The sequence below is a fragment of the Gracilinanus agilis genome, chromosome 5, assembly GCF_016433145.1.
Source record: "Gracilinanus agilis isolate LMUSP501 chromosome 5, AgileGrace, whole genome shotgun sequence".
Classification (NCBI taxonomy): domain Eukaryota; kingdom Metazoa; phylum Chordata; class Mammalia; order Didelphimorphia; family Didelphidae; genus Gracilinanus; species Gracilinanus agilis.
In genome coordinates, this window is record NC_058134.1 from 63,259,726 (window position 1) to 63,286,047 (window position 26,322).

General features: G+C 35.9%; 1 protein-coding gene across 1 annotated transcript in view; it reads left to right on the forward strand.

Moving 5' to 3' along the window:
- Nucleotides 1-1,727: 1,727 nt before the first annotated feature.
- Nucleotides 1,728-26,322, forward strand: part of SPAG6 (sperm associated antigen 6) — a 71,826-nt gene continuing 47,231 nt past the window's right edge. Inside the window, exons 1-3 of the mRNA XM_044678544.1 lie at nucleotides 1,728-1,752; nucleotides 2,317-2,412; nucleotides 23,566-23,732. Coding sequence (XP_044534479.1) covers nucleotides 1,728-1,752; nucleotides 2,317-2,412; nucleotides 23,566-23,732 — 288 coding nt within the window. The remainder of the gene's footprint in view (nucleotides 1,753-2,316; nucleotides 2,413-23,565; nucleotides 23,733-26,322) is intronic.

The following is a 26,322-nucleotide window of genomic DNA, read 5'->3' on the forward strand; positions in this document are numbered from 1 at the left end:
CTATACTCCCTTGAGGGCTCCATGAAATGTCAGTGTTTCACCAGGTTAGAGAAGAGAGATATCAAAGATCTTTATGACAGACTTATCCCAAATATAAAGAGTGGGGAGAAAAAAAAGAATCACTCCCTTTTTTCTAGCAGGAGTACTATCAAGAGACTTCCTATACCCTATTATTTAAGGACAGCTGAGGCTACAAGACAGACTTCATCGCAGGTAGAATTTTCACTGGAAATACATGGTAACTACAAACTATTTGCTTTAAGAATTCACTTTTTCAATAAAATATATGCTAGGTTGTTTTGAGAGTCAAGGCAACCTACAGGTGGTTGGATTAAGACTTTTTTCTTCTAAAAAAATGGATTTAAGAGTTGAGGTTATATGAACTAAAGAAGTCTTACATAAGAATAAGTTGGCAAAAAGAACTGAATAAAGACATTCCTTTAGGGAAAAGATTTAGACCTTTTTCTTCTTCACCAAACTTTCTAACTTTTTCTTTTACAAAAAGCTTGCAAAGGTAGGATTTTAAAGAAATATTTAAAATGAGGAAACAGCAAATTTAAAGGTTAGTAGGAGCAAGTCATGGAAATTCATGCATTTATTGAATTCCTTGTCTTCATTTTCTCTTGGAACCCTCAAACATTAAAAAAAAACCCTTTCCCATAATTCATATAAAGAATATAGACGGATTACTTTGACCTTCAAGGAATCTTGTAGCCGGGCTTATAGAAGTTGCTATTTTGAAAGGGATCTTGATATTTGAATTAGAAGTACTAAGTCGTTAGGAGAGAGAACTTGGCTTATGGCTTGAGAAGTTCGCCTCAGAGTCAGGATGACCTGTGTTCAAGTACTGTCTGTGACATATTGACTATGATTTAGGGACAAGTCATTTAAATTCGCAGCATGTCCAGCCAACTTTCTAGCCCTATAAATTGCAGAATAGGTGCCAACTTGCAAGGTAGATGGAATTCCAAAATCTTAAAAAGAAATCGTCAAATAACTTAGTAGTGAGAATCTCAGACAGGAAGGATCATTGTACTTTCTCTCATTCTTACACTGAACATAGTTGCTGCAGTTCATTTGTCACCTAACTTCATAAGTATTTTGGGAGGCACAGGGGGCTTTTCCCCTAAAGGTTGATTTAAGGTAGATGCGTGTTTCAGGAAATCCCCGCTAAGCTTGGTTCTATTCTACAGGAAACCCTCCGCTAGCATACACTGGTAGATCCACGTCCTTTTGGGCAGGGAGGGACATTCCTTGGCAACTGATTACCTTCGGCCTCTCTTTTGCTTAACTTATTCTACTAGATTTGGGGGGAAATCCTCGTCTCTTCAGTCGTGACTTCCTAGGTACAGCGTAAAGAATGGATTTCCCCCTTGAATGAAGCTGATTTTCTTCCTAATGCCCAGGGCGGGGTGAGAATAAACTCCTAGGATACCGGAATGGGCAGAAGCTCCACTCCGAAGCAGGTGGACGGGCTCTTCACCAGTGATTTACTGAAGGAGTGGTGGTGGTGGGACCAGAGAAGGTCTCCTCTGTGACGTCAGAGCTCACGCTGGCTCCGAGTTGCCCCAAGGCCCAGCTCATTCCGTTTCCGGCCGGTTGCCCGGGAGACTGGGGTACACAAACTCGCCCACACAGTCCGGAGCTAAGTGGGCAGAGCCTGGGGTCCTGGAAGAGAAGAGCTTGGCAGTCTTTACTCCTGAAATTCCAGGGAACCAAAAGGCACCATGAGCCAGAGGCAGGTGCTCCAAGGTATGTCCCTCCCTGAGGGGAGTGTGCCAGTTGGGGAGAGGGTTGATGAGGGATGTAACAAGATCAGGGGCTTTCCTGACATTCGTAGCCTGTGCATCGCGTGCAGGAAAGAAGTAGGGATAAAGGAGGGGCGAAAGAAAGAGAGTAGGAAAGTTTACCGGTCGAGGGTAGGAAAAAGTTTTTTTGCTAGGAGGGGCAGGAAAGGTGAAGGGAGAGACTTTATAGGATTGGGGGAAAGTTGAGAGAGACGCTGGAGATGGCAATAGGAAAAATTGGGGGAATGGAATTGGGGCAGGGATAGGAAAAAATTGAGGGGATGGTCTGGAGACAGGGAAAAAGTTTGGAAAGGGATGGGAAAAAGTTGGGGGAGGTGCCATGAAAGATAAGGGAAAAATTGGAGGGGTCTGGAAAAGGACAGGAAAAATTAATTGAGGGGAGATGGGAGAACGGACAAGAAAAAGTTTGTGATGAGGGAAAAGTGAGGGCTAGGAGTCTCACAGTGAGGGACTGGCATAACTCCGCATCTCTAGCACCTCATTCATCTCTTCTCTCACTCTCTGGCAGTGTTCGAACAGTACCAGAAGGCTCGGACTCAGTTCGTGCAGATGGTGGCAGAGTTGGCGACCAGACCCCAAAACATTGAGACGCTACAAAATGCTGGTGAGTTGCCGAATGTATCATTCCAGTCCTGGAGCTTTCTCTGATTTTTATCTTGAGTCTGGATCAGGCCCCATTTACCTGTCCTACTTGCTCTTTTCATTTAATGCTGAGTATTTCTCTGTCTGTCTGTCTGTCTGTCTGTCTGTCTGTCTGTCTCTCTCTCTCTCTCTCTCTCTCTCTGTCCCTCTTTCTATCTCTCTGTCCCTCTTTCTATCTCTGTCTCTCTGTCTCACCCTTTTTTTCACCTTTGTAGGGGGAAAGTAACCTCTAACATTTCCCACTTCTGCCCTACTAGGCTTAAAAAACTCCAAGTCTAAAAGTTTGTACACACAAAAAGAACTTTATTGATTTTAAAAATCGTTAGGATGGGTAAAAGTAGAAAGGTAGAATTACCAGTGAGACTTTAAAGATCGCCTATCTTGCTTATCTCACTCAGCCTTGGTGCAATAGATAATTCTTCAGGTTGAATCAAGGCCATAAGAACTGGATTGAAGTCAGTTTCAAGGAATCACTATTATCCAGACTAGGTACTTAGAATATATAGGTATGAGTCTTTGGAGTCTTTTAGCCTTTGACCATCTAAGGCTTTTCACAGAAAAGAAATACCAAAATCTTCCTGTTCTATCAAAAAAGAAAGGTAAGCAAAAAAGGTAAAGGCAAGCAGATATTAACTCCAAACAATTCCAAGTATAAAAGGAAGAAGCCTAATTAGCTCTTGGTAGTATTTCATCTTTTCTTTCCTTTTCCAAAATAGCCTCACTCTGAAACTCATGTGCTTACTATACTATAGAGACTATGATAGAATCTATAGACTTCTCTTAAAATTTTTGGCTATTGGGTATTGAAATTCCGTGAGAAGTTAGACAAATTTGTCTTCGTTTTCTTCAGCTGTAATAACTTTGGGGAAGTCACTTAACCCAGTTGACCTCAGTTTATACATCTGTAAAATGACCTGGAGAAGGATATGGCAAACCACTCCAGCATCTTTGCCAAGAAAACCCCAAAGAGTCGGGGACATGATTAAATGACTAAACAACAACAAAAACTAAAGATAATCTTATTGGCTGTCACTTTGTTTTTCTGAAGTGACGGCTCTTCTACATTAAAAAAAAAAAAAGTGTATTTCTTTTAGTGACATTTCCAGTTTAAGACATTCTTTTTTCCCCTGAAAAGAAGTTGAAGAAAAATGGATAGTATGAGAAATTTTGAAAGTTTTCTGTTCACTGTGTTTCTAAAAAAAAAAAAAATTTTGTGGAGTGGGGTGGGGAGGGGAGCTCGGGGATTGGAGTAGTTACCCTCCTTCCCTACCCCCTCTCAGATAACTTTCTTCAGTCCCCCAGACTTTTGTTTTAGTTCTCAATGGAGATACCTGAAGGCAAGATTTGGAGAGTCCTGCATTAAAATCTTTTGTTCTCTGCCTCTTTAGCTTTGGCTCTCTATCCCGATTGTAAGTTTCTGCTGAGGGTTGGGGTGAGTGGGGAGTAACTTCTAATGCTTTTGTATCTCTCACAGTGCCAGGCTGAAGAAGGTTGTGCAAGAAATGCTTATTGACCTGATGGATTTAAGTTTTTACAAGCATATGTTGCCTTATTTGAATATAATTTTGATTCCAGTTATTTTATTCAATGTCACCCCAAAAACTTTTGGGGATAATCACTAATGAAAACTAATTTAGGAAAATGTAATATTCACTTAAACTTAGTCTAATCTTATTTTGTAAACAACAAGATGGTATCTGGTGGCTGAAGAAGGAAATGATTGATTTTAAACAAGATTGGTAATAATAAATAGATAAACACCATTTGAGGAATGATGTAACTGGCTTTAAATGCTTTTTATGTAGTAGAGTTAGATTGCCTTTAACTATTACAGGCTCAAAAACATATAAGATAGGCTGTCTGATAGGTTATTACAGAGTTTAATGAATCCAGATGATCAGGCCAAGGAATTTATAGTGTTTGTGTGACAACTATGGCACCAAATAACTAAGTCAATTGTTACTTATTCACTTATTCAAGATGTTTCAGCTACTTTATCACTGAAAATAATAAAATTAATTTAAAAAAGTATTTTTTAGAAATGAAATTATATTAACATTTTTCTTGTATTCTTAGAATGTACTTAGGTTTTTCTGAGGTGTTTATTTTCTGTAGATGGTCCACAAGTGCTAAATTTAATATATACATTTAAATTTGGTAAAGAAAAATTTTATTTTTATTTGTTTAATTTGTTTTTTTTTAATTCCAAGCTCTTGCCATGCAAATTTTTATCATGATTAGTTGACAATATTATTGAACATATAACAGTCTTTTTATAAAAGTAGCAGGGCTTTAAACAGTTTTCAAATGCTAACTTGTGTCTTGGAGTTGGTACCTACAGGACAGGCATGGTGCCTCACTAATACATTTTTTAGAGGGACTAATACAATTCACTTAAAACTCATGGAATAATTTTAATTATCTTGACTAAATGGATTTGCAGCTCTATTGCAGTTTGACAATAAAATCAACATAATTAAAAAAATCTAAATAAGGAAAATAGGTGTTAAGTAATTATAATTGTTTTCATGATAGAACTATTTATTCCTACTTTAGAAATTTTTCAACATGGCAACTCTTGATTGGAAATGCATAAAGAAAAGTAAACCTTCTGTGAGAGGCAATGGGATATAGACCAATTATACCAATTAGACCAATTCCAAAACTTACTTATTGTTATTTCTCCTTTATAAGATGGGAACAGTGTTGTTTTCATGCCCTCCCTTGTGTGGTTGCTCTGAGAATTTTGTAACTCATCATTATATAAATATAAATTGCTATTAGTAATAAGTATACTTTAATTGAGAAGCACTGTGGCATATTGGAAAGAGTGATAGCCTGGGTACTAGGAAGACCTAAATTCAAGTCCTATTTCTTGTGCACACTGGCTGTTTAACCCTAGGCAAATTTCTTAAGCTCTCATTGCAGTAGGTAATTTTTCCAGTCTAGAAGTTGGTAGGGTACTAATATATATTGGAAGAGAACATTTCCTCAAACTGGGAGTTTCCTCTATCAATGAAATCACATTTCCAGTCTCTATTCTTATAATTTAATTGAAATCTTTCATTTGATAAGAAATTGGAATTTTTGTCTTTTTGTGACCTGGCTTTGTGCATATAATTATAATAAATATGGAAACTCTGAAAACCTGCATTTAACAATATTTGGACAACAATAATTCTAGTGTCATTACTTATGTTTGCAAAGTTTTATTCTTTCATTATCACATGAACACAAACCTACTTTATTTTACATTTTTGTGCAGTATCAGCCCCTGATATTTCTCTACATATAGCTCTCTTTGAATTTTTTTCATTTTTCATCTAATCCTAATACTGCTCCTCTCTAAATAATCAGTAACAGATGACCAGAACAGTATAGATAGCATATTGTCAGGTTTACTAGTTGTGGAATTTCTGAAACTGGGAGAGGAAGTTATCACATACAGAAAAATGAAAAATAAGCCACATGTTTCCTAACCCTATTGGCATACAAGGCAATGGTCATGAATATTTGGTGGTCTTTCTAAATTAAACTAATAAAGACTGCAGGAGAATTCTTTTAAAGCCATTTACTTATAAGGAATAAAAGTTTGCAAAGTTATTATGGTACTGGTAGAAGGAAAGCAGGGAATATCTTTTAAAATGGGACTACACATTTTACATCAAACTTAATGTAATAAAATGATAAAGTGTATTGAAAAATAAGATGTACACATTTTGTATCAAAGGATGGAATAAGGAAATATTGTTATGACTTTTTAAGCTGCATCAACCTAAAGGTAAATTAAAAAAAATTTTTAAAAGGTAAAAGGGCACATTGAGGTATAATTACTTTAAGTAATTTTGCAAAACAAAATAAAACAAAATCAAATTTGCCTTTAGGACAAAGTAATACCCCTTCTCCAGCCTTAATTTATAAGATTAATTGTCTAGGTTATCCAAATAAATAAAACCAAATTAGCAAATATTTATTGAATGTCTGTTCTGTATTCTAGATACCATGGGGATAGCAGTAAAGAAATATCATGATTATTCATTGCATTTTGCATAATAATTTCTAAATAGCTCTCATATATCTATCTATCTATATATATACATATATATATATATATATAGTCCTTTTCTCACAACAGCCCTGTAATATAGAGTATATTACCCTCATTTTATAGGTAAGGAAACTGATTCTTAGAGAGAACAAGGAGCTTGTCACATATTGGTCACAAAGACAATAAGTAGCACCACAATCAGTATCAGAACTCAAAATTTTGACTCCAAATAACTCAAATACTAAAGAATTTTATGAAGATCCTAAAATTGGTTACTTAATTTGACCAGTTATTTTGTTTAAAGTGATGATCACTGGAAGTAGGACATCATTCTCCTCTATCGATTGACTTTAAAGTGATTACTTTTGGCTAAAAAACAACAGAGAAAAAACTGTGTGATTAAGAATATTCTGATGCTAGAACTACAAAGACATTTCCCCCAGCCATCTTCTCTCACAAACCCTGCCCTCCCTCCAGTAAGCACTATAGAATGCTTTTCAGACATACCGGTGTGTCTTGATGGTATTAGTTACTCTCAAGGACAATGAAACTTTAAAAAAATACGTATGTTAATAAAGCAACTCCAATAAAATCTATCCAAATAATATCATTTAAGTTTTGAAATTTATACCAGTTCTGCAATTTGAAGATAACTGAAACACTTTCTTATACTCAGTAGTAGAGTTCTCAAATCCATAATATCTGGAGAAAAAAACACCAAAAAACCAAGTGGATGACACTCATTTTGTGAAAACATGCCAGTATATTACATTTTCTTAATTTTCTGGACCAAATTCACTTAACTTGAAAGGATTTTATTGTGTTGGTCTCTGAAGTATTCATTGGTGCCAGGAAAATGTTGTTTGCTTTGTCAAAGATAATGCAGTTTGATAGTCATCCAGATTGCCCACGGAATCTACAAAGCTATAAAAATGTATAAGAGGAGACTATTATTATTCTTTATCTAAGTCAGGATTATTCAAGTCAACAAATAGCATTTTAATTCTTGAATCTCATTTCTCCAGTTTAGCATTCTATTCTTAGTGACAGAAATATCACAAAAGTTTCTGACTTTTTCATTTGATCTCTTTTTTGGTGAGTTTTTAGAGGTTTATTTTAATCAGACTAGTCTTGCCTGGGGTTTAAACTAAACTTGACATATACCTAGAGATCTTTTGCTTTTCAAACTTCAAGCATTGAAATGGTTCTTGAAAAAATGATCACACTTATGTAATATATATATATATATACACACATACATACACATATATACATACATACATATAATTCTTGTCCAACCCTGTTTATTTTAACAATGTATGCTCTTTCTCCTATCCAGCAAAAGGTTGATTATTTTTGTACAGCAATTTTTCTTAATTTGGAAGAAGTTTTGAAAATATTTTAAAGCTTTTACACAAGGAAATAATCTTGATCATTCTATTTATAATCTTTAAAAAATGTTGGAAAAGGCCAATCAGACAGATGTATAAGTTGATAGAATTTTGTAAGTAGATGAGGAAGGACAGAAAATTGTAGGCTTAGCTGTAATGGCTTTGTTTTTATTAAATAATCTCAAGGAAATTTTTTGACATATTGTATTGTATGTAATTGCATAAAGAATAAAGTTTTATAATGCATTAAATATCATGTCTTACTATAGCTGTTACAAATGTGAAGATGGAATATAAAAGATAATTAATATTTGACACTATGCAACAAAATACATTGAAAAGTGTTCAAATATTACGTGCAGATTTTGGAACTCAGTGCTTTCTGTAATTTTGCTGAAAATATATCATCTATGTTCAAATAGAATACAACATAAAACAAGAAGGCCTAAGTCCCAAACTTAGATTAGAGTAGAAAAAACTTTAAAGATTAAAAAAAAGATTTCTATCACAAGATTTTGTCCATTAATGCTTGTAAATCACCACATTTAGGTTCTAACATCAGAGATCACTTATAAAATTTCATGAAGGAAAACAGAGATGGGAAGAGCAGCTGGACTGGATCAGTTATATACATAGAGACAACAGAATTTTGAATGTGTTGAGGCCCTGTTTTTCAAAGTACATGACAGTGGAAAGAATATCAAAGGTTTGGAAAAAAATCTCAGACCTCATTATTGTGGAGAAAAGGTTTCTGAAAAAATTTCAATAATTACAGACCTATATACTTACACTCCCCTTTCTCTAATTTTGTTCAAAAAACAGTGAAAATACGAGAAGGGAACAAGCAGGCTTTCCAAAAAGTTTTTTTGTAGCAAGCCGATCAATCTATATTGATTTATTATGAGATTATTAAGGCTCAGGCTGGGCCTGGAAAGATAAAATTAAATAGTCCCTTTCCTCAAGGAGCTTAAAGTCTACAGGTACCAAACTATATGAAAGAATACGTTAATGCCAAAAAATATGCGAAGTTAAATACCAGATTATTTTGTATAGAGGAAGCTGGGATTGGGGTGGATTAGGACAGACCACATATAGGAGGTGGCACACGTCTTTATAGTCACACAGTTAACTAAAAAGAATGTACAAATATTTTGTGCTCATTTTTAATTGACCATCAAAAAGCAGTAGATCCAGTAGAGCACCATCTAATATGCTCTTCTAAACCTGGGTATCATCCACAATCTGTCAAAAATTATACAACATTCCTCCAAAGATACAGTGATGGAGATAATATTTTCACTGACCCTATTCTTAGCAATATAAAGTAATATATAAAATAGGGAAATAGATGGTTACCAAAGGTTTTTGCAGCCCTCTTGAAGGGGGTCTTGTGCAGGTTGCCATCAGAAGAAGGAATTCATAAGGTCTTCCAGATGCTTCTTTTTCTGGATGATGTCAGCCTGATCAAATGAAGGGTCTAAAATGTTCTTGTTTATGGATGACATATTATTTGCATCTAATCCAAGGATATTGCAGAACTTCCTAAAAGAGACTCATAATTGCTTAAAAGAATTTGGCCTATCTGCACAGAAAGAAAAACCCTCAAAAAAAACAAACAAGAAAAGGCTTATTATGAATTGTAGTTGGATGGATAATCACCTATAGAGCTGGCCTATTAGTTCATACATATTTGGCATACATTGTAAATAGACCATATCCTGGGGCCCAGAATTGTAGGTTGGGGAAAATTGTCTTTGGGGAATTATATAAAACTTTTTTTTCTAATTCAAAGATTTTTTAATTTTCCCATTTACATGTAATAATAGTTTCCAGCATATGTTTTCCAAAATTATCTCTAGTCCTCCCTTCCTTCCCTCAATTCAGAGATGGTAAGCATTCTGGACTGGGTCATACATGTCTTATCATGCAAAGCACACTTCCAAATTGGTCATTGTATATGGAACCTTTAATGACCTCCTAGCTTTCCTTTGCAAAACAAGGGCATATATTTTTGATAAAAATAATTTATGGTGATGCTACATGGCTGAAAATCACCAAATGCCATTATTTACAAAACATTAAAGTTGAAGATCAACCAGGTCTATGGAAAGGCATAACACGGGCAAAAATAGATCAAATGACATTGTTGTTGAGTCATTTTTCGCTTGTGTCTGCCTCTTTGTGACCCCATTTGAGGTTTTCTTGGCAAAGATACTGTAGTGGTTTTCCATTTCCTTCTCTGGCTCATTTTTGAAGATGAGGAAACTGAGGCAGACAGGGTTAAGTGACTTGTCCAGGTTCACATAGTCGGTAAGTATCTGGGGCCATACTTGAACTCTGGGAGATACCTTCCTGACTCCAGGTCCAGCTCTCTATCCACTGACCCTCCCCGCTGCTCCCCTAAATGACATTATCAATATAGAACTGTGCCTTAAGAGGAATGTAAAGTATTGCCACCATATAACAGAAAAATGATAGCAGTCCCAGTTAACTCAGAGGTTTCAAATTTGTGAGACTTGGGAGAATGATTATATTATTGGCAAAAAATAGGATAGTTAAGTAGAGGAATCATTTTTGTAGGGCAAAACCTTGCTTAGTTTTAGATGTGTTGGATTTAAGGCAATAGTTCCTGGCCAGAGTACAAAGCCATCCTATAATGGGAGTTGTCTTTTTTATTAAAAATTTTCCAGGAGAGAATCATCCCTTATGCCAAAATTAGGGTGACTTGTAAATACTAACCTACAGGAAGGATTATTTAATTGTTTTGTGTATTCTGGGGTATCTGAGGACCATCTTAAGAGTTTAGATCAGCATCCCTTTGGTGGGCGGGAAGAAGTATTTTTAGTTTAGCTGCAGAGAACCTCTCCATCCAAATCTATATTCCTGACATTTGACAACTCTTGAGAACCTCTCCATCCAAATCTATATTCCTGACATTTGACAACTCTTGTAATTTTTTTTCTTACATCAACTCCAGAACCTAGAAGAAGGAGGGTTATCTCTTTATCCTCATCTGCAGGGATGTCTTATAATGGAGTTAACTGTTTGATAGGAAGTGATCTGCCCATCAGAGAATCCAGTTGAGACTTGATCTGGGGTTGAGAGTTAGCCCTAGCAATTAAGGATTGAGTTGTGATGAGTAGTAGCCCAGTTGAGCAATTTGCCCAGTAGAGATGATTCACATAGGAGGAAGAAGCAAGAGAATACCACGGGAAGAGAAAGAATACTGAGACTCGGAAGCCCTGAAGGGAGCGGTGATTTAAGTTTGGTACCATGGTTCCCCCAACTTTCTGCCTCTGCCACAGAATATCCTGTGGGTTGTCCACTTTGTGCTTTGATGTGTGTTTTGGGGAGAGAATACTCTTAGTTTTTGAGGAGAATATTTTATAATTGATCTATGCCTTGCCATTTTTGTAACTATCTGCCAGTTTATTGACTGATTGATGGCTGAAGTGAGTCCGTTGGTAAGGGTTTATGGAACAAAGTTTTTGGAGTATAAATCTATAGAATACATAAAAGCCTAGGGTAGTCACTTCCTAAGGGACGTAATCCAGGGGTTCAAATTATAAATGTAGGAACTACTATATAAGTACTCGCCTAATTAATTATAACTAATATTTATATAATTATTTGAAGTTTGCTAAGCAATTTACAAATATTATTCGATTTTATGCAAAATTTTACTGAGCCTAAACTATTTTGTAGCAGTCCTGTAAGGGAAGTGCTATTAATAATGATGATCATTATAAAAACAATCATGATAGGTACATTTTAATGTAGTTCTTTAAAGTTTTCAAAATAGGCACGTTAACTTATTTTGTTCCTTACAACAATGCTGTGAGATAGGTGTTGTTATTATCCCAATTGTGCTGATGAGGAAATTAGGAAATGGAGAATTACATGACTTGTTCAGGGACACACAGCTAATAAGTGTCCAAGGCAGGATTCAAACTCAGGTCATCAAAATTCCAAGTCCATAGATATAGATCTATGCACTTTCACACCTGACTTCCTCTCAGTGAGGAAAGTGAAGGTAAGTAGGATTTTGTGCCTTGTCTTTATCACATAGCTAGTATCTGAGTCAAAAAAAAAAAAAAATCCAGATCTTTCAGACACAAAGCCCAGTGCTCTCTCTGGAATGGGCAGATGAGAAGAATTTGTTCCAATGACCATGAAGGTGGCTGAAGCAGCCCTTAGAGCCCTTAGAGCTTGGTCAGACATGGAAGATGCCATGGTCATCCATTGTATCCCAGGCCATCGCCAGTCATCTTGACTTTTGTCTTGCCACTGGACTTCAGAGAGAATGAGACAGATGACTCTGTGAGACTCTGCCTCACTTAAATCTGATTTGCATGCAAGTCAAGACATCACTTTGTAATATCACTGGTCCCCTTCAAAATGCTGCCGCTGACCTAGGGATACATGGGAGCTATAAAAAACCATTGGTGATTTATATATGGAGAAAACTAAGGGAAATCAGCTGGGACTAGGCATTGTCTCAAATACTTTAAAAATAAAATAGATTATCAGCCATTTGTGCCATTCAGTTGTGTTTTTGCCCATAGACAATGAAAAGAACTAATAATCTGTCTATCTTATTGGCTCCAGGAAAATAACAAGAGGTATATATATACATACATATGTATATATATGTAAAAGCACTCCAGATGTTCATTTTATCAACTAAAAACTCAGATTAAAAGGGAAAGCAAATTATTAACACATTAATCTTTTTTAAAATTTTGCTTTATTCAACTTAAAGAAATAGCACCATATGGAAATTATTTCCATTCAAACCTGTTTTTATATTTTCCTACATAATAATTACAAACACAATTTGTAGCCAGTTCTGGAGCAAAACATAACTTGAATGTTGAAAAATGTAACTATTTAGGATTTAAGTCTTATAGCTACTGAAATATTTTATGCAGTTACAAAAGGCTACCAGTTATAAAGATCATGTGGTTAGACTGACCTGTTCAAGAGATGGAGAGAGGAGTACGGGGTTTAAAAATGTTTAATTTACTACAAAGATAATTTAAAATGATATTGAATAACTATATTAATAGATTCAGCAATGTGTAACACAGTAGAATATAGTAGGTGCCAGAAACTTTTGGCACTAATGTTAAACATGTTAAGCTAATTTTCATTGGCAAGCAGGAAGTTGGCTGCCCTCAAGTTTCTCGTTCTTCTGTTTGTAAGAACATTTGACCACTCTCTGCAAGAGCTAATAGTACCCTCCTGACCTATTCCCCAAGAAGTATGAGTGTTTCATTAATATATGCCAAATCTCTGTCTACCACCTGACACATGATAATGATACTACTAACAAATGACATTTAGAAAGTGCTTCATATACGTTATTTCATTTGCTTCTCGTAAGGAATTTCTAAGGCAAGAGGCAGAAGTAGGATTATTACAGTTTTCTCAGTGAGGAAAAGCTGCCCTTTATATAGATAAAGTGACTTTCCCAAAGTCACATAGGTGGCAGAGTGAGGATTCTAGCCTAGCTATCTAGTGCATCCCGAAGCTCTTCCCACTATTCCATAATTGCCACTCTGATTCAGTAAAAGGCAAAAATGATGTGTTAATGCTTTTAGGATGGAATTAGGTACCAGGGCCGAGTTTTACCAACTGCGTGATACATAATAATCAGAAAATAAATAAACCTTGAAAAAAAAACTAGGGAAAAAAAAAGCTCTTGGAAAAAATGGCTGAATGAAGCCCTTATCAGCTAACACATTATTAGTAAACAACACCTTGGCAATCTTTTTCCACAAACATGTTATTAGCAAACACACCTTGGAAGAGATTAATAGATAGCTGACTGAGAACAAAATACAGCCTAGAAGATTTGGGACTGGCAGAGGGAGTAGGATAAGTAGAATATGGAAAGCGAAAGGGATAGATTTCATCAGGAAGGGAAGAAAGGGGAGAGGCCTTGATAAGAGAGGAGGGAAAATATGGAAGAAAACCTCCCCCCCCCATTTTATAATTTAGACTGTGCACTTTACTTACCAAAGATTGATGGAACTACAGCACATACTCCAAATTCTGAACTGAGTGACACGTATTATAAATGCAGAAGGATTTCAAAGAAGAGCATAGGGCAAGAGAATGGAGGAGACCTTGACCAGCCATAAAAGAGCATAGAAAGACATTAATTTCTGTTTGAGGGAACAGGTATAAAGGAACCAACACTTGAGGTGGCTATGAATTGTTTGTAATAAGAGATAAATGAGGATTAAGCTTTTAAGACTGAGATTAGAAAAATTGTAATGCTATTGAAATGATTAGAAAGAGGCAGGATGATTTAGTAGAGAAGGTACAGGACTTGGAGTCAGAACTTGGGTTCAGATATCACCTCAGACACTGGTTATACAGTCTTCTCCTTTCCACAAATCCCTTCATCTCTGCACTTCTATCTGATGGGGTTAGACTTTGTAGTCTTTAGAGTCCTTTCCAGTTCAAAATCTATCCAGTTTTAGACCCATTGAACAGAACAGAATGTCTCACAATAGGTCAACTAAGTAGAGATGTCATGTAGACAGTTGGAAACGGAGAACTGTTGCTATCCTTCATTTTCAAAGAGTTCATTAGTGTCAACATATTCATGAATTGGATATAAGTGGGGCAGAGTCATTACAGTCCAGTGGCAAGACAAATCAGGATGGCTGGTGATGTTCTGGGATAAAGTGGACAATTTGGCTTCTTCAATGTCTAATCAAGCTCTAAGCACTCCATAGTGCCTACTTCAATTGCCTTCATGGTCATTGGAACAAATTGTTCTCATCCACCCATTCAGCTGAGGGAAATCTTCACATGCTTGGGGGAGCTACCCTCTAAACTCACCGATGGGTTTGTGGGTGAGAACTGAGTTCCTCTAAAGGTGGATAAGCACCTCTAAAGGTAGATAAGCTCAATAAGCCTTTATTCCAGAGGTGCTAGTCTTCCTTGAACACTCATATACCCCTAAATAACTAGGTAGTACAGTGAATAAAGTACTGATTCAGGAAGACCCAAGTTCAAAACTAGTCAATCACTTACATGTTGTGTGACTCTGGGCAAGTCACTTAACTCAGTTTGCCTTAGTTTCCTCAACTGGAGAAAAAAATGTCAAACCACTCTAGTATCTTTGAACAACAATAGTTGGAACCTTAGATATAATCAGCTCTGTATCTTGCAAAAAGAATTAGAAAGAGAATTCGAGTTTAGGTGAGTCATCAGTATAAAAGAAATTAATTGAGTGAATGAGCTCAATTAGGACGAGGCTATTAGAGAGGAAAGACAACAGGTTTAAGAACAAGCCCTCAAATTAAGAAGTCAAGAAGAGGAAGTATCAGAAGACAGGTTAAAAGAGTTTCAGGGAGAAGAATCAGAAATACAAAACACCAAAGTAAGAAGCATGAGCACCAGTAGGCGTGTGTGTGTGTGTGTGTGTGTGTGTGTGTGTGTGTGTGTGTGTGTGTGATTTGAATTTGTGATCTTAAAAGATCATAGGACTATTGGAGGCAGAAGTGTAATATTTTGCAGTAGGTTAAAGAGAAAAAAAGTGAATGGTGAGGAATATTATAGACATCTGATTAAGGAGTTTGAGAGTGAAAGCTGGGAGGCTTTAGGAGGGGAGCTAAATAGCAAAATGAGGTTATAGAAAGATTTGTTGTTTTTGAAGGTAAGAGCAATAAGCAGACTTAAAAGTAACAGAGAAGGAGAAATTGAAGACACTTGTGAGAGAGAATAAGGGTGAACAAGTAAGGTCTCTCTGGATGCAGTGGGGTGTGGGAGGGGTTTCAGAAACTAAGGAGGAAAAAAATCTATTGGATGTGGATAGACAAATCAGTCAATAAACCTTAATTAAGCACCCTACCATATGTCAGGCCCTCTACTAAGTGCTGAGAATTCAAGGAAAGGTAAGCTTGTGTATGCATGTGCAAAGACACACACATTCACTACTCTCAAGAAGCTCATGAATGTGCTTTTTTCTCTCACACGTCAAGGAATTGCCTACAAGCTACCAACCAAACTATCTTGGTGTGCTCATTGTGTATCCCTGTAATGAGAACTTGGGAATAATAATAATAAAAAAAAAACCTTCATTTTAAAAGTAGAATTAAGTCCAACTTAAGATAAATAGGTGCATCTATGGGAGGCATTGTGGGATAGTGGAAAGAGTATTACATAAGGAGTCAGGAAGTAGCTGGAGTTGGATCATACCTCTGACAATAGCCATACAATTATGTGCAGTCCACTTAATCTCTTTGACCTTCAGTTTTCTCTTCTATATAATGGGGATAATAATACCTGGAGTTACTTTATAGAGTTGTTATGATCTGTATATAAATATACAGTTAGATCTATATAAAAGTCTCAAAGTGCTTCATAAATGTTGGCTATTATTATTATTTATTACCGAGGCTCTCTGTTGTCATTTTACTTTGAAAAATATGTGATAATGTGATCAATGCACTTGAAAACAGCAACATTTTCTTTCTTAAAATATTGTATATTTTCATATTTTTATTTATTTAGAATAGTTTTCCATGGTTACATGATTCATCATTTCCCCCTCCCTTTTTCCCTCCCCTCTCCAGGAGTTGACAAGCAATTCCACTGGGTTATGCACGTATCATTGTTCAAAATCTATTTCCATGAAAACAGCAACATTTTCAAGAGCATTTGACTCTGATCAAATCTATTCATTGCCATCATTTTTTGAGTATAGTATAAGGATACTATTCTCAAAATATAAAAATATACTATATTCAAAGTATAAAAATACTCATAGAATTGTTTTTGCTTGATAGAATTATTTTTCATTTCACATCTTCATCAAGATACTAGGCAGAGTTCTTGCCCTCAGAGAAGTTAACAATGTTTTTGAATGAGAAAAAAATAGCTAATTGACCAAAAGGATAATGGAAGGGATTTTATATTGTTGAATTACCCACCTGTCTTCAATTTATTTGTTCTCTTTTCTTGTGTAATACATTCTTATTCACTGTGGGAAGTGGAGCTGTGGAATCCAGTGAAAGTTGAAGCCTCAGGCTGTTTGTGTTGATTAATCAGGAAAAAAGAATAATGCTATCTGCCTTCTATATGGGACTTTCAGTTTACAATGCACTTTCACTTGCATTATCTCATTTGATCTTCACAAGGACTCCATGGGCTAGGCATATGATTACGGTCTTGTCAGGATAGTGTCTGGAGTGCTCAGTCTCAGAAGGAGGTAAGCCTGGAAAAGAAAGCTAAGAATGACAAAGAATTTTCTTTAACTATTTTACAGAAAAGAGGAGAATCAAAAAAAGGATCCAATCGCAACTCGGGTGAATAGGAAAATGATAACAGACATAAGTTAGAGCTGCTCAGGGGAATACTGCCATGCAATTTGCATAGATTTTAACTGAGCATTTATTTGATAAAATCTTTCATTCTCTTCTTATCTAAAGGATGGTGAGAGGTGGCCCAAATGAGAGCACAGCTACTTGGGATAGTGGATTTAGTGTTAGTTATGCTATTGGACTCCACGAGTAATCATAATTGTTCAAGATCAACATGGAATAAAATCTCCAATGAAGTACCATTTCCCAGGAATCTCTGCTTGGCCCTGTTAGCTAGGCAGCATGGTGGGTGCATTTGACATCAGTGTCTGAATTTGAATCCTCATTCTGTTATTTACTACTTGTGGCAGAGGCAGGATTAGAATTCAGGTCTACTGACTCCTCCTTTCATGCATATCACAATTCTGAACAATGGTCAATTTGAAGTACCAGTTCCTTGAAGGAAAATGAGCTAGAGTGTCCAGAAAAAGATAATCCGAATGAGCAGGGTCTTATGCTATGTGAGGATCACTTGAAAGAAATGGGAATATTAAGCCTGGAGAATAGTCATTTTATGGGGGAGGGAGGCATAATGGCTTTCTTCTAGTATTTGAAGGGTTGTTGTCTAGAAGAAAAACTAAAGCTCTTCTGTTTGGGCTCAGAGAGCAAAACTAGAAGCAATGAGTAGAAATTTCATTGACATAAATTTAGGCTTGAAACAACTCATAACAAGTGATTTCAAAGAATAATGGATTCCCTCATTAGGGAGTAGATTCTCCTTTATTGGAAATCTTTGAGCAAAGTCTAGATGAACATTTGTTAAATGCTTTGGTGAGGGAATTCATTTTCAGGTATGAGACTAGATGGTCCATTGAGATCTGTAGCAACTCTGAAGTGCTATGATTTTAATTCCCAATTAACTCATTAGGAAATCTAGGTCTTCTTTAAGTGACTCACCGAAATTGTATAAGTAGTAAGTAGCAGAGATAGGATTAGAATTCAGGTCTATTGATTCCTCATTCAATGCTCTTTCTATTGTACCACAATTTTGAACAGGAGAGGATACGCTATTGGATTTGAAAAGATAATAGCTTATGGAAAGGTATAGAAATAAGAGATTTTTGAGCAGAGGCTGCTGCTGATGCAAAGGGTCCCCTGGCTACAGGAATAGACAAATAGGGGCAGCTAGGTGGCTCAGTGGATTGAGAGCCAGATATAGAGATGAGAAGTCCTGGGTTCAAATCTGATTTCAAATATCACTAGCCATGTGACCTTGGGGCAAGTCCAGTTGCCTAGCCCTTAGCATTGTTCTGCTTTGGAACCTATTCTTGGTATTGATTCTAAGACAGAAGGTAAGTTTTTTTTCTTTCGGTTTTTTTTTTTTTTTAAGAAATAAATATGGTTTCATTTTTAAATCTTCAAATTTTTTCTTTAAAAAATCCTTTTATGGGGACAGCTGGGTAGCTGATTGAGAGCCAGGCCTAGAGATGAGAGGTCCTAGGTTCAAATCTGGCCTTAGACATTTCCCAGTTGTGTGACCCTGGGCAAGTCACTTAACCCCCATTGCCTAGGCCTTACTACTCTTCTGCCTAGGAGCCAATACAAAGTATTGACTCCAAGAGGGAAGGTGAGGGTTTTAAAAAAATCCTTTTATTGTCTTTTTTTCTTTAAATCATTGTCATTCTTCCCCTTTTCACCCACACCCATTGTATCCTCCAGCAAGATAAAGATAGTAAACAAAACTATCTGATGCAAAAATCTTAGGTGACAACAAATGCAATATTCTGTCCTACTAATCCCTCACTTCTCTACTGTGAGGAAAGAGGTGTGTTTCCTTGTTTCCTTGCCTCATCTCTAGGACTTTCTCGGGCTTTTCAATTATTTGGGGTTCAGCTTTCTTTGAGCAGTATTCCCATTAAGAAAAACATACATTATTATAAAGCATTTGATGGAAAAATCTGGAAGTTTATTTATTTAGAAGTTGTGTTATAATATAGAAATAGATGGAGATTACTCCTAGTTATTAAACAATAGTTTAATCCTCTGTATGATTAGTTATTAAATATTAATGGGCATGATTATAAATATCAATAGAATTGAAAGTCATCTGATTCTAAATGTTTTTAAGGCATCTCTGGAATATGAATTAGGAAAAAGTGGGATTTATTCAGTTGACATTAAGAAACTTTGGTATACAAATTGTTCCATGATTTTTATTTTCTCCTATGGTTTTTGGCTTTCTAGATTGTGCCTCATCAGGTGTAGTCTTACCCTAGAACTTCCCTCAACAGCTGGGAATTTCTTACCCTGGAATTAGATATAATGTAAATCAATGACCACAGTTTTCAATAAATCCAAAAGTATTAACTACTGGCAGAAAGCATTAATTATTTGATAAGATTTGATAAGAATTGGAACTGATATTGCAAAAAATAGGGTTAGACCAGCATATTACACCATGTACCATATATGATAAGCTCCAAATGGAAAAACAATCTAAACAAGAAATGTTATAAAATCAATGAGAAGATCATTAGGAGAATTGTTCCGCAATTCTTAGCCAAACAGTAGAGGTGATCATAAAACAATAGGAGCAATTTTGAATATACAAAATTGAGAAGCTTTTGTGTGAACACATTTAATGCAGCAAGTATAAAGGGAAATTTTCAGCTGAGAGAATAATTTTCATTGAATATATCTGAAAAAAGTCTGGTATCCAAAATAAATAGGGCATTAACACAATATAATGTTCCAAAAGTTTAAGGGCATTTTAAAAGTTTTAATAACCAAGACTTTTGGAAAAATCTGTATATGTATAAGGGGAGAGATGAAAACCCTTACTTAGGATTCAGAGGGACTAGACTTCCTTACTGGTTCCATCTATCAATTGGTGTAAAGGAGGAAGGAACTTGATCAGCGGATAAAAGAGATGACATGACACAGGGGATTTGGGACTTCATTGAAAAATAAAACAAAACAAGATATACTTCTGGGTCTGATTATTTCAGTATTCTTCCAAGGCATGGGTTGAGTGATAGTGAAAGGAAGTGCTTTGGAAAAGGAAAGGATTGTGTTCTCTTTCCCTCTATCTCCTTGCCTTCTGTCTATTCAAAGAACAATTTTAGACATTTAGAAGAAAGGCCAGAAAATCTGAACTTTCCACTGGAATCAGTGTACCTTTAGCAACTAATGGTGGTAAGTAGTTCATGAACTGAGAAACACACGGAGGACAGAGTAAATCCATCAAGGAGAGTCAGCCTTAGGACTCTACAAAGGCACCGACCCTCAGAGCCCAGCAGAGTGCTACATCTGAGTAGAAAATGAGGGCTCTTCAAGGAGAGAAAAGGATTTCTAATAAACAGGAGCTGTTATCCCTTTGGACATTTGCTGTTCAGTCATTTTTTTCAGTCATGTCTTGCTCTTTGTGATCCTATCTGAGGCTTTCTTGGCAAAGATACTAGAGTGGTTTGCCGTTTCCTTCTCCAGCTCCTTTTATAGATGAAGCAAACTGAGGCAAACAGGGTTAAATGACTTGCCCATGGTCACACAGCTAGGAAGTATTTGAGGCCAAATTTGAATTCACAAAGATGAACTCACTGGCACGTAACTGCCCCCTTGGAAAAAAGTGCTATCTAAGCTAGAGTCTACTTTCTCACCCATGTGTAATTGTCAGTGTCCAGACCTTTGAGGAGATTGTTTTTGTATCAGTTGTTTTTCATTACACCACTTTAACATATGCAAGCTTCTAGGAACTAATTAACCCTGAATAGCTAATTAATAATCACAGAAGAGAACCCAGATGGGTATGATAGTATTAGAAAACTTGTCAGGGTTACCCCATAGATCTCTGAGGGTAGAAATAGTTGACCTCTCCTAACCTGCTGATATGTTTTCTCACTCAAAGTTCTTTTTATCAATTAGATCACAGGCCCTGCCATAATTATAAAAAGTTCCAAAGGACCCTAAATATATCTATCTCTATCTCGTCATGTATGTAGATAGAGAGATGTATATCTTTTGACTATGTATATATCAAAAAAATCTATATTGCAAGTATTAGGACAGTCAGGAGAATATTATAAGAATTAACATTGATTTCATATTGTTACTGTCATATATATATATATATATATACTGTCTTATAATAGTTTTATGGTTTTCTTAGCTGAAACAGTTTGATGGACACTAGCTAGTTGTTATTTGTGGTGTGTCAAAATATGCTAAACAGTTAACAGTATTTTAATTTTTTGGATTAGATTTCATGAACTTTGGTATACTCTCCTAAAGTTCTTATGTGTTGTGCAGTAGAATTAAGGTTCTTATGATTATGATTACTAAATTTGTATTTTATTAACATAATCTAATTATATGTGATTATCTATTTATTATATTTTAATCAAAGCAAATTAATATTGTTTTTGTAATTGACTTCAGATTTTTCAACTTTGGAGAATTTAAATTTACAATATAAGGCAGACATATAATAGTGAATTCATACTTGAACTTAGACCTGGGTTTGCATTCCTACTCTACCGTTAGCTGTCTTGTCATGAGCCCGTCATTCTCTTACTCTTGGCCTTAATTTCCTTATTTGAAAACTGAACGAATTGGCTTCTAAAGTTTATTCCTATGTTAGTAGGAAGACTTCACCTACATATGACATACAATGAGATCTAAAGTTATGTTCTAGTTATTGTGAATTGTGTTATGCAACAAATACGTAACCCTTCATGTATGAAAATGAAATGGAAGTATGGCATACATTTTGAGCTGATATTCTAGAAGAGGTGACAGATTTACTCCAAAGCATTGACATCTTGCTACTGTGATTTCCTTGTGACTGTGGAGACAGTCATGATTTTGGAACAGAGAGGTCATTCTGAAAATGGCGACCACTTTCGCACCGGGATATAAGTAAGAGGAACAAGACAAAAAAAAAAAAAAACCACGTGAAGGATTAATTTCATAAAATAGTGAAATAAATAGAAATCATGAGAATAGTAGACAAGGGAAGTGTCTCATCACATACAAACATGAATCTGAGCAGTAGTTCTCTTTTTGCTTGGACACACATGGAATAGTCTTGCCATCATTTCCTCTTTTTAAAACTTCTCCCTCACTTAAGACCTAAGTTAGGAGTCATGTTCTCCATTGACCTTTTTCTGGTCTGTTTAGGAGGCTGTGACCTCTCTTCAAATTTTTCCCATAGCCTTTTGTTTGGACATCATTTTGAACTTCTTACATCTGCATTGTGCTGTGATTATTCCTGAATGTGCCTAATCCTCATCCCACATCCAATTGTGTATTCCTCAAGGGAGAATTTATGTCATATTTCATTTTTATTTCTTAGGACCTAGGAATAGTACCTTGCAACACAGCAGGTTTCATATGTAATATTTGCATCAGAGTGTAATGAATTGAAGTTGAGAGGATGCCGGTGTAATCAATGGAAATAGAATTCTTCATGAACAAAGATAATTACAACCTATTTGCAAAAATGTTGAGAAGACAAGCTAATATATGTAGCTGAAAAATACTGTAATGACAAAATGTTAATTAATAATTTCCCAGGTTCCTTTCTTCCCCAAAGCAGCATACATTGGTTTACACCAATTAATTAAATATTTATTGAATGCATAGTATGTCCCCAGCATTATCCTAGGTGCTATGTGGAATACAAAATAAGACCTTTTTTCCCCCCAGAAGGATATTAAAATCTGTTTGAAAAAAAATTATGCTAACAGACAAGACAATTAGAGTACAAATATCAGTAAGTATATAATTAGGATCTAATTGTGTGGTATAGACCATGAGTGTTGTAGAAAATCAGGGCAGATACTGATCAGTGTGAGTTGGAGTAGTGACTTCTATTTATACAACCATCTAAGTTTTCAAGGCATTTCTCTCATAACAACATGTGAAGTAGGTAGAACAAATGCTATTCTCACTATTTTTACAGATAAGGATACTGAGACTCAGGGAGGAAATGACTTTACCATGATCATACAGATAGCATGAAGTCTACTATAGTGGACCTTTAAAGTTTGGTGGGTTGGGGAGGGACAGTGAGGCAGGATTTGGTCTGGGCTCTGAGAGACAGTTAGGGCTTGGAAAGGATGGGCAGGAAGCTTTGTTTCAGTTTTTTATACCGAGGTTATAATTTTACTAAGATATGGCTAACTAGAAGTTTGAAAACAGCCATTTCCCCCCCCCCCCCCCAAGTAGATACTTGGGAATTCTCCCCTCCTTCTTTCTGCCAACAAGAGGTGTATTTTCATATTTCTAGATGACACATAAAAAAGATGAATTTTTTGCTGACGTGAACTTTCATTCCCTCCCTTCCCAATGTTACTCAGGTGTAATGTCATTGCTGAGGCCGCTTCTCTTGGATGTTGTCCCAACTATTCAGCAGACTGCTGCCCTGGCCCTTGGGAGACTGGCTAATTATAACGATGACTTGGCAGAAGCTGTCGTAAAGGGAGACATTCTTCCACAGCTCGTTTATTCGTTGGCTGAACAGAATGTAAGGACTGTTACTGTTAAAATAAGCAATGTCTACATATGTTAAGGTCACTGGGTATTGGATTATCCAGGTCCTCTTCACAGAGGGTGAGGACCCAAGTGCATATGGAAAATGAATTGATGAAAGTTGTAGGGTATTCTCATTCTTAGGTCACCACCACTTAGCCTTCTCTTCTCTATACTGTTAGTAATTGTCTTTAAGCATAGGAAGGGTCATCAGCTGGAGGGGGGGGGAGTCCTTTTTCTCCATTACCATTGAGTGTTGTGAGGAAATGGTTTTAAATTGCTGTAGGAAGTTAGTGAAGTAGGACTTCCTGAGTGTAAGCAGGGAAAAAATTATTTTGACTCTTCCGAGGGCATTAGAAGTCCTGGAGTGATCACGTGGTGTGCCTGGTGAATGTTCAGCCTGGGATAAGTGACCATCAGGGTCATCAAAGTGTAGGGGGAAAGAGGCAGCCAGAAAGGAGAAGATATCACAGAATGGTGGTCACATGTGCACAAAGTGAGGGAAAGAGGGTGTCTGTCATACATAAACAGGCAGCCTTCTTCTAGCCCATCCTTCACTGGTAACAATGTAGGTTTAGTTGCTGATAGTTTAGAAGAGAGTCCCAGGCTTAAAATAGAGGATTAGATAACAGTACCACCTCTTTATCCTATCTATCTTCCTTCTTTGCATCTCTGGATCACTGTGAATTCCTAGCTTGGTTCAAATAGCAGTGGAGAGCTTTCCCAAGGCTCTGCTTGTTATAGTACTCTCAAGCAAGATTATAGAAGCCAAGGAATCTTTTTCTCCAGTTATTTTAAAGAGTTGGTCTTCATTTATCTGAAATGGTTTCAATGAAACATGCCTTCTCAACACAGATGAGAAGATCCCTAAAGGTTGCTTCACCTCTCTTAATTTCCCCATAGAGGGGAGAGAAAGGACTAAGGAGGTTTTGCTTACTATATTGGTTCTCGTATCCTCAAAATTTGCCAAGGCCAGAAGAAAGGGGAGAAAGGTCAGAAAGAAATGAAAAACGCAAATACCATCTTACATTTTGTTCAGACCCTATAGCATTTCTTAAATGGGCTGAGGGACTCTTTCTAAGGTTTGGTGTCCCCTGGTTCTATTTCAGAGGGAAATTCAGTGTAAAAGGGGCTAAAATGAAAATTGAGAATGTCGGGAAGGAAAAAGAAATGAAAAGGAGAATCAGCAGCCATATGGGCATTTCAAGTATAATCATGTGCTCCTCTGTTCAAAAAAACTGTTAGCTGCAGGATATGAGCACTGCAATCAAATGAACTTATTCTCATACTATGAAATGTATCTTCAATTCTCACTTTGCAAGTCGGTAGAAACTGAGCAATGTTCTATTTAAAGCTTAAAAAAATAATGCCCTGAGTATGTTTTCTACTAATAAATCAGTAAGATTTCTCCTACCTATACCAAGTACACCTCAAATTTAATTTATTTTGCTATTTGTTATTATTATAAATTAATATCATTAAACATAATCATGTAGGGAATTGATATGCAAAATCCAATTATTAATGCCATCACTCTCTAAAACATATCAAAATATTTTGGTTAATTTTTTTTTTGGTTACCAATGTGTATCAAGATATTTGTAATATCCACATTTAAAATTTTAAATTTCATATCTATAGTTTTTAGGTAAATTCAATTTTAGCATTCTTACCTAGGAAAATGGGAGTATTTTTAGACATCTTAAAAACATTTAGCCATTATACAAATTATAGAAATTTTGAATTTAAAATAAGGTTGTAATTCATCTTCATAAGAAATAATTAAAACATCATTATTGTCACTATTTTTTATGATACCAAGTATTATTTTCTAATTAAATATTATTTTCTCTGAGTTTTTACTTTTTAATGAAATGTTTAAGTGTTTTTCTGGCTTGTTCTATTTTGTATTTTCTCAGTTGAAGGATACTTTAATCAAGAAAAGAAAATAGCAATAGATACCAAGTCATAAAAGAAAAGGCAGGACTATTTTTTAAAAAAAGCTTAATTTAAATCATTTGGATATCTTTTTCTTTCTTTGTAAACCCCTTCCCCCTACCATTATTAGCAAAGGAAAATAATAGTTGAATCTCATTCTTTAAGCAATTTGATTGTAAAAGGTTCAAAATAGTTTTAAAGGTTTAAAGTGGGGCTGTAAACTTCAGAGGATTAATTGATTGCTGTGAGGAGACTTAGAGGTTATTGAACCAAACCCCCTGACTTTACAGAAAAGTAAACTGAGGCTGGAAGAACTTAAGTGCCTCGCCCAAGGTTACATAGGTTGTAAATTACAAGAACTAAGACCTGAAAGTAGGTTCTCTGAATCCAAACCCAGGGTGTGTTTCACTGTATTGCACTGTGTTTTGTCTTACATTTATTTGGTTGTTCATGTTGACATGAATACCTGAAAGATGATTATTTTTTTTCAAGTCATGTGAGAGCACCAGGAAGATTAGTGTGATACCAGTGAAAGGCTTATTATATCTAGGGAGACTGAGGCCAAGTAAATTGAACCCAATAACATCAGTGAAAATAGTTTATCTGTACATGTAAGCAGTCTCTTTGTTTCTTCTTATATTCTTCTG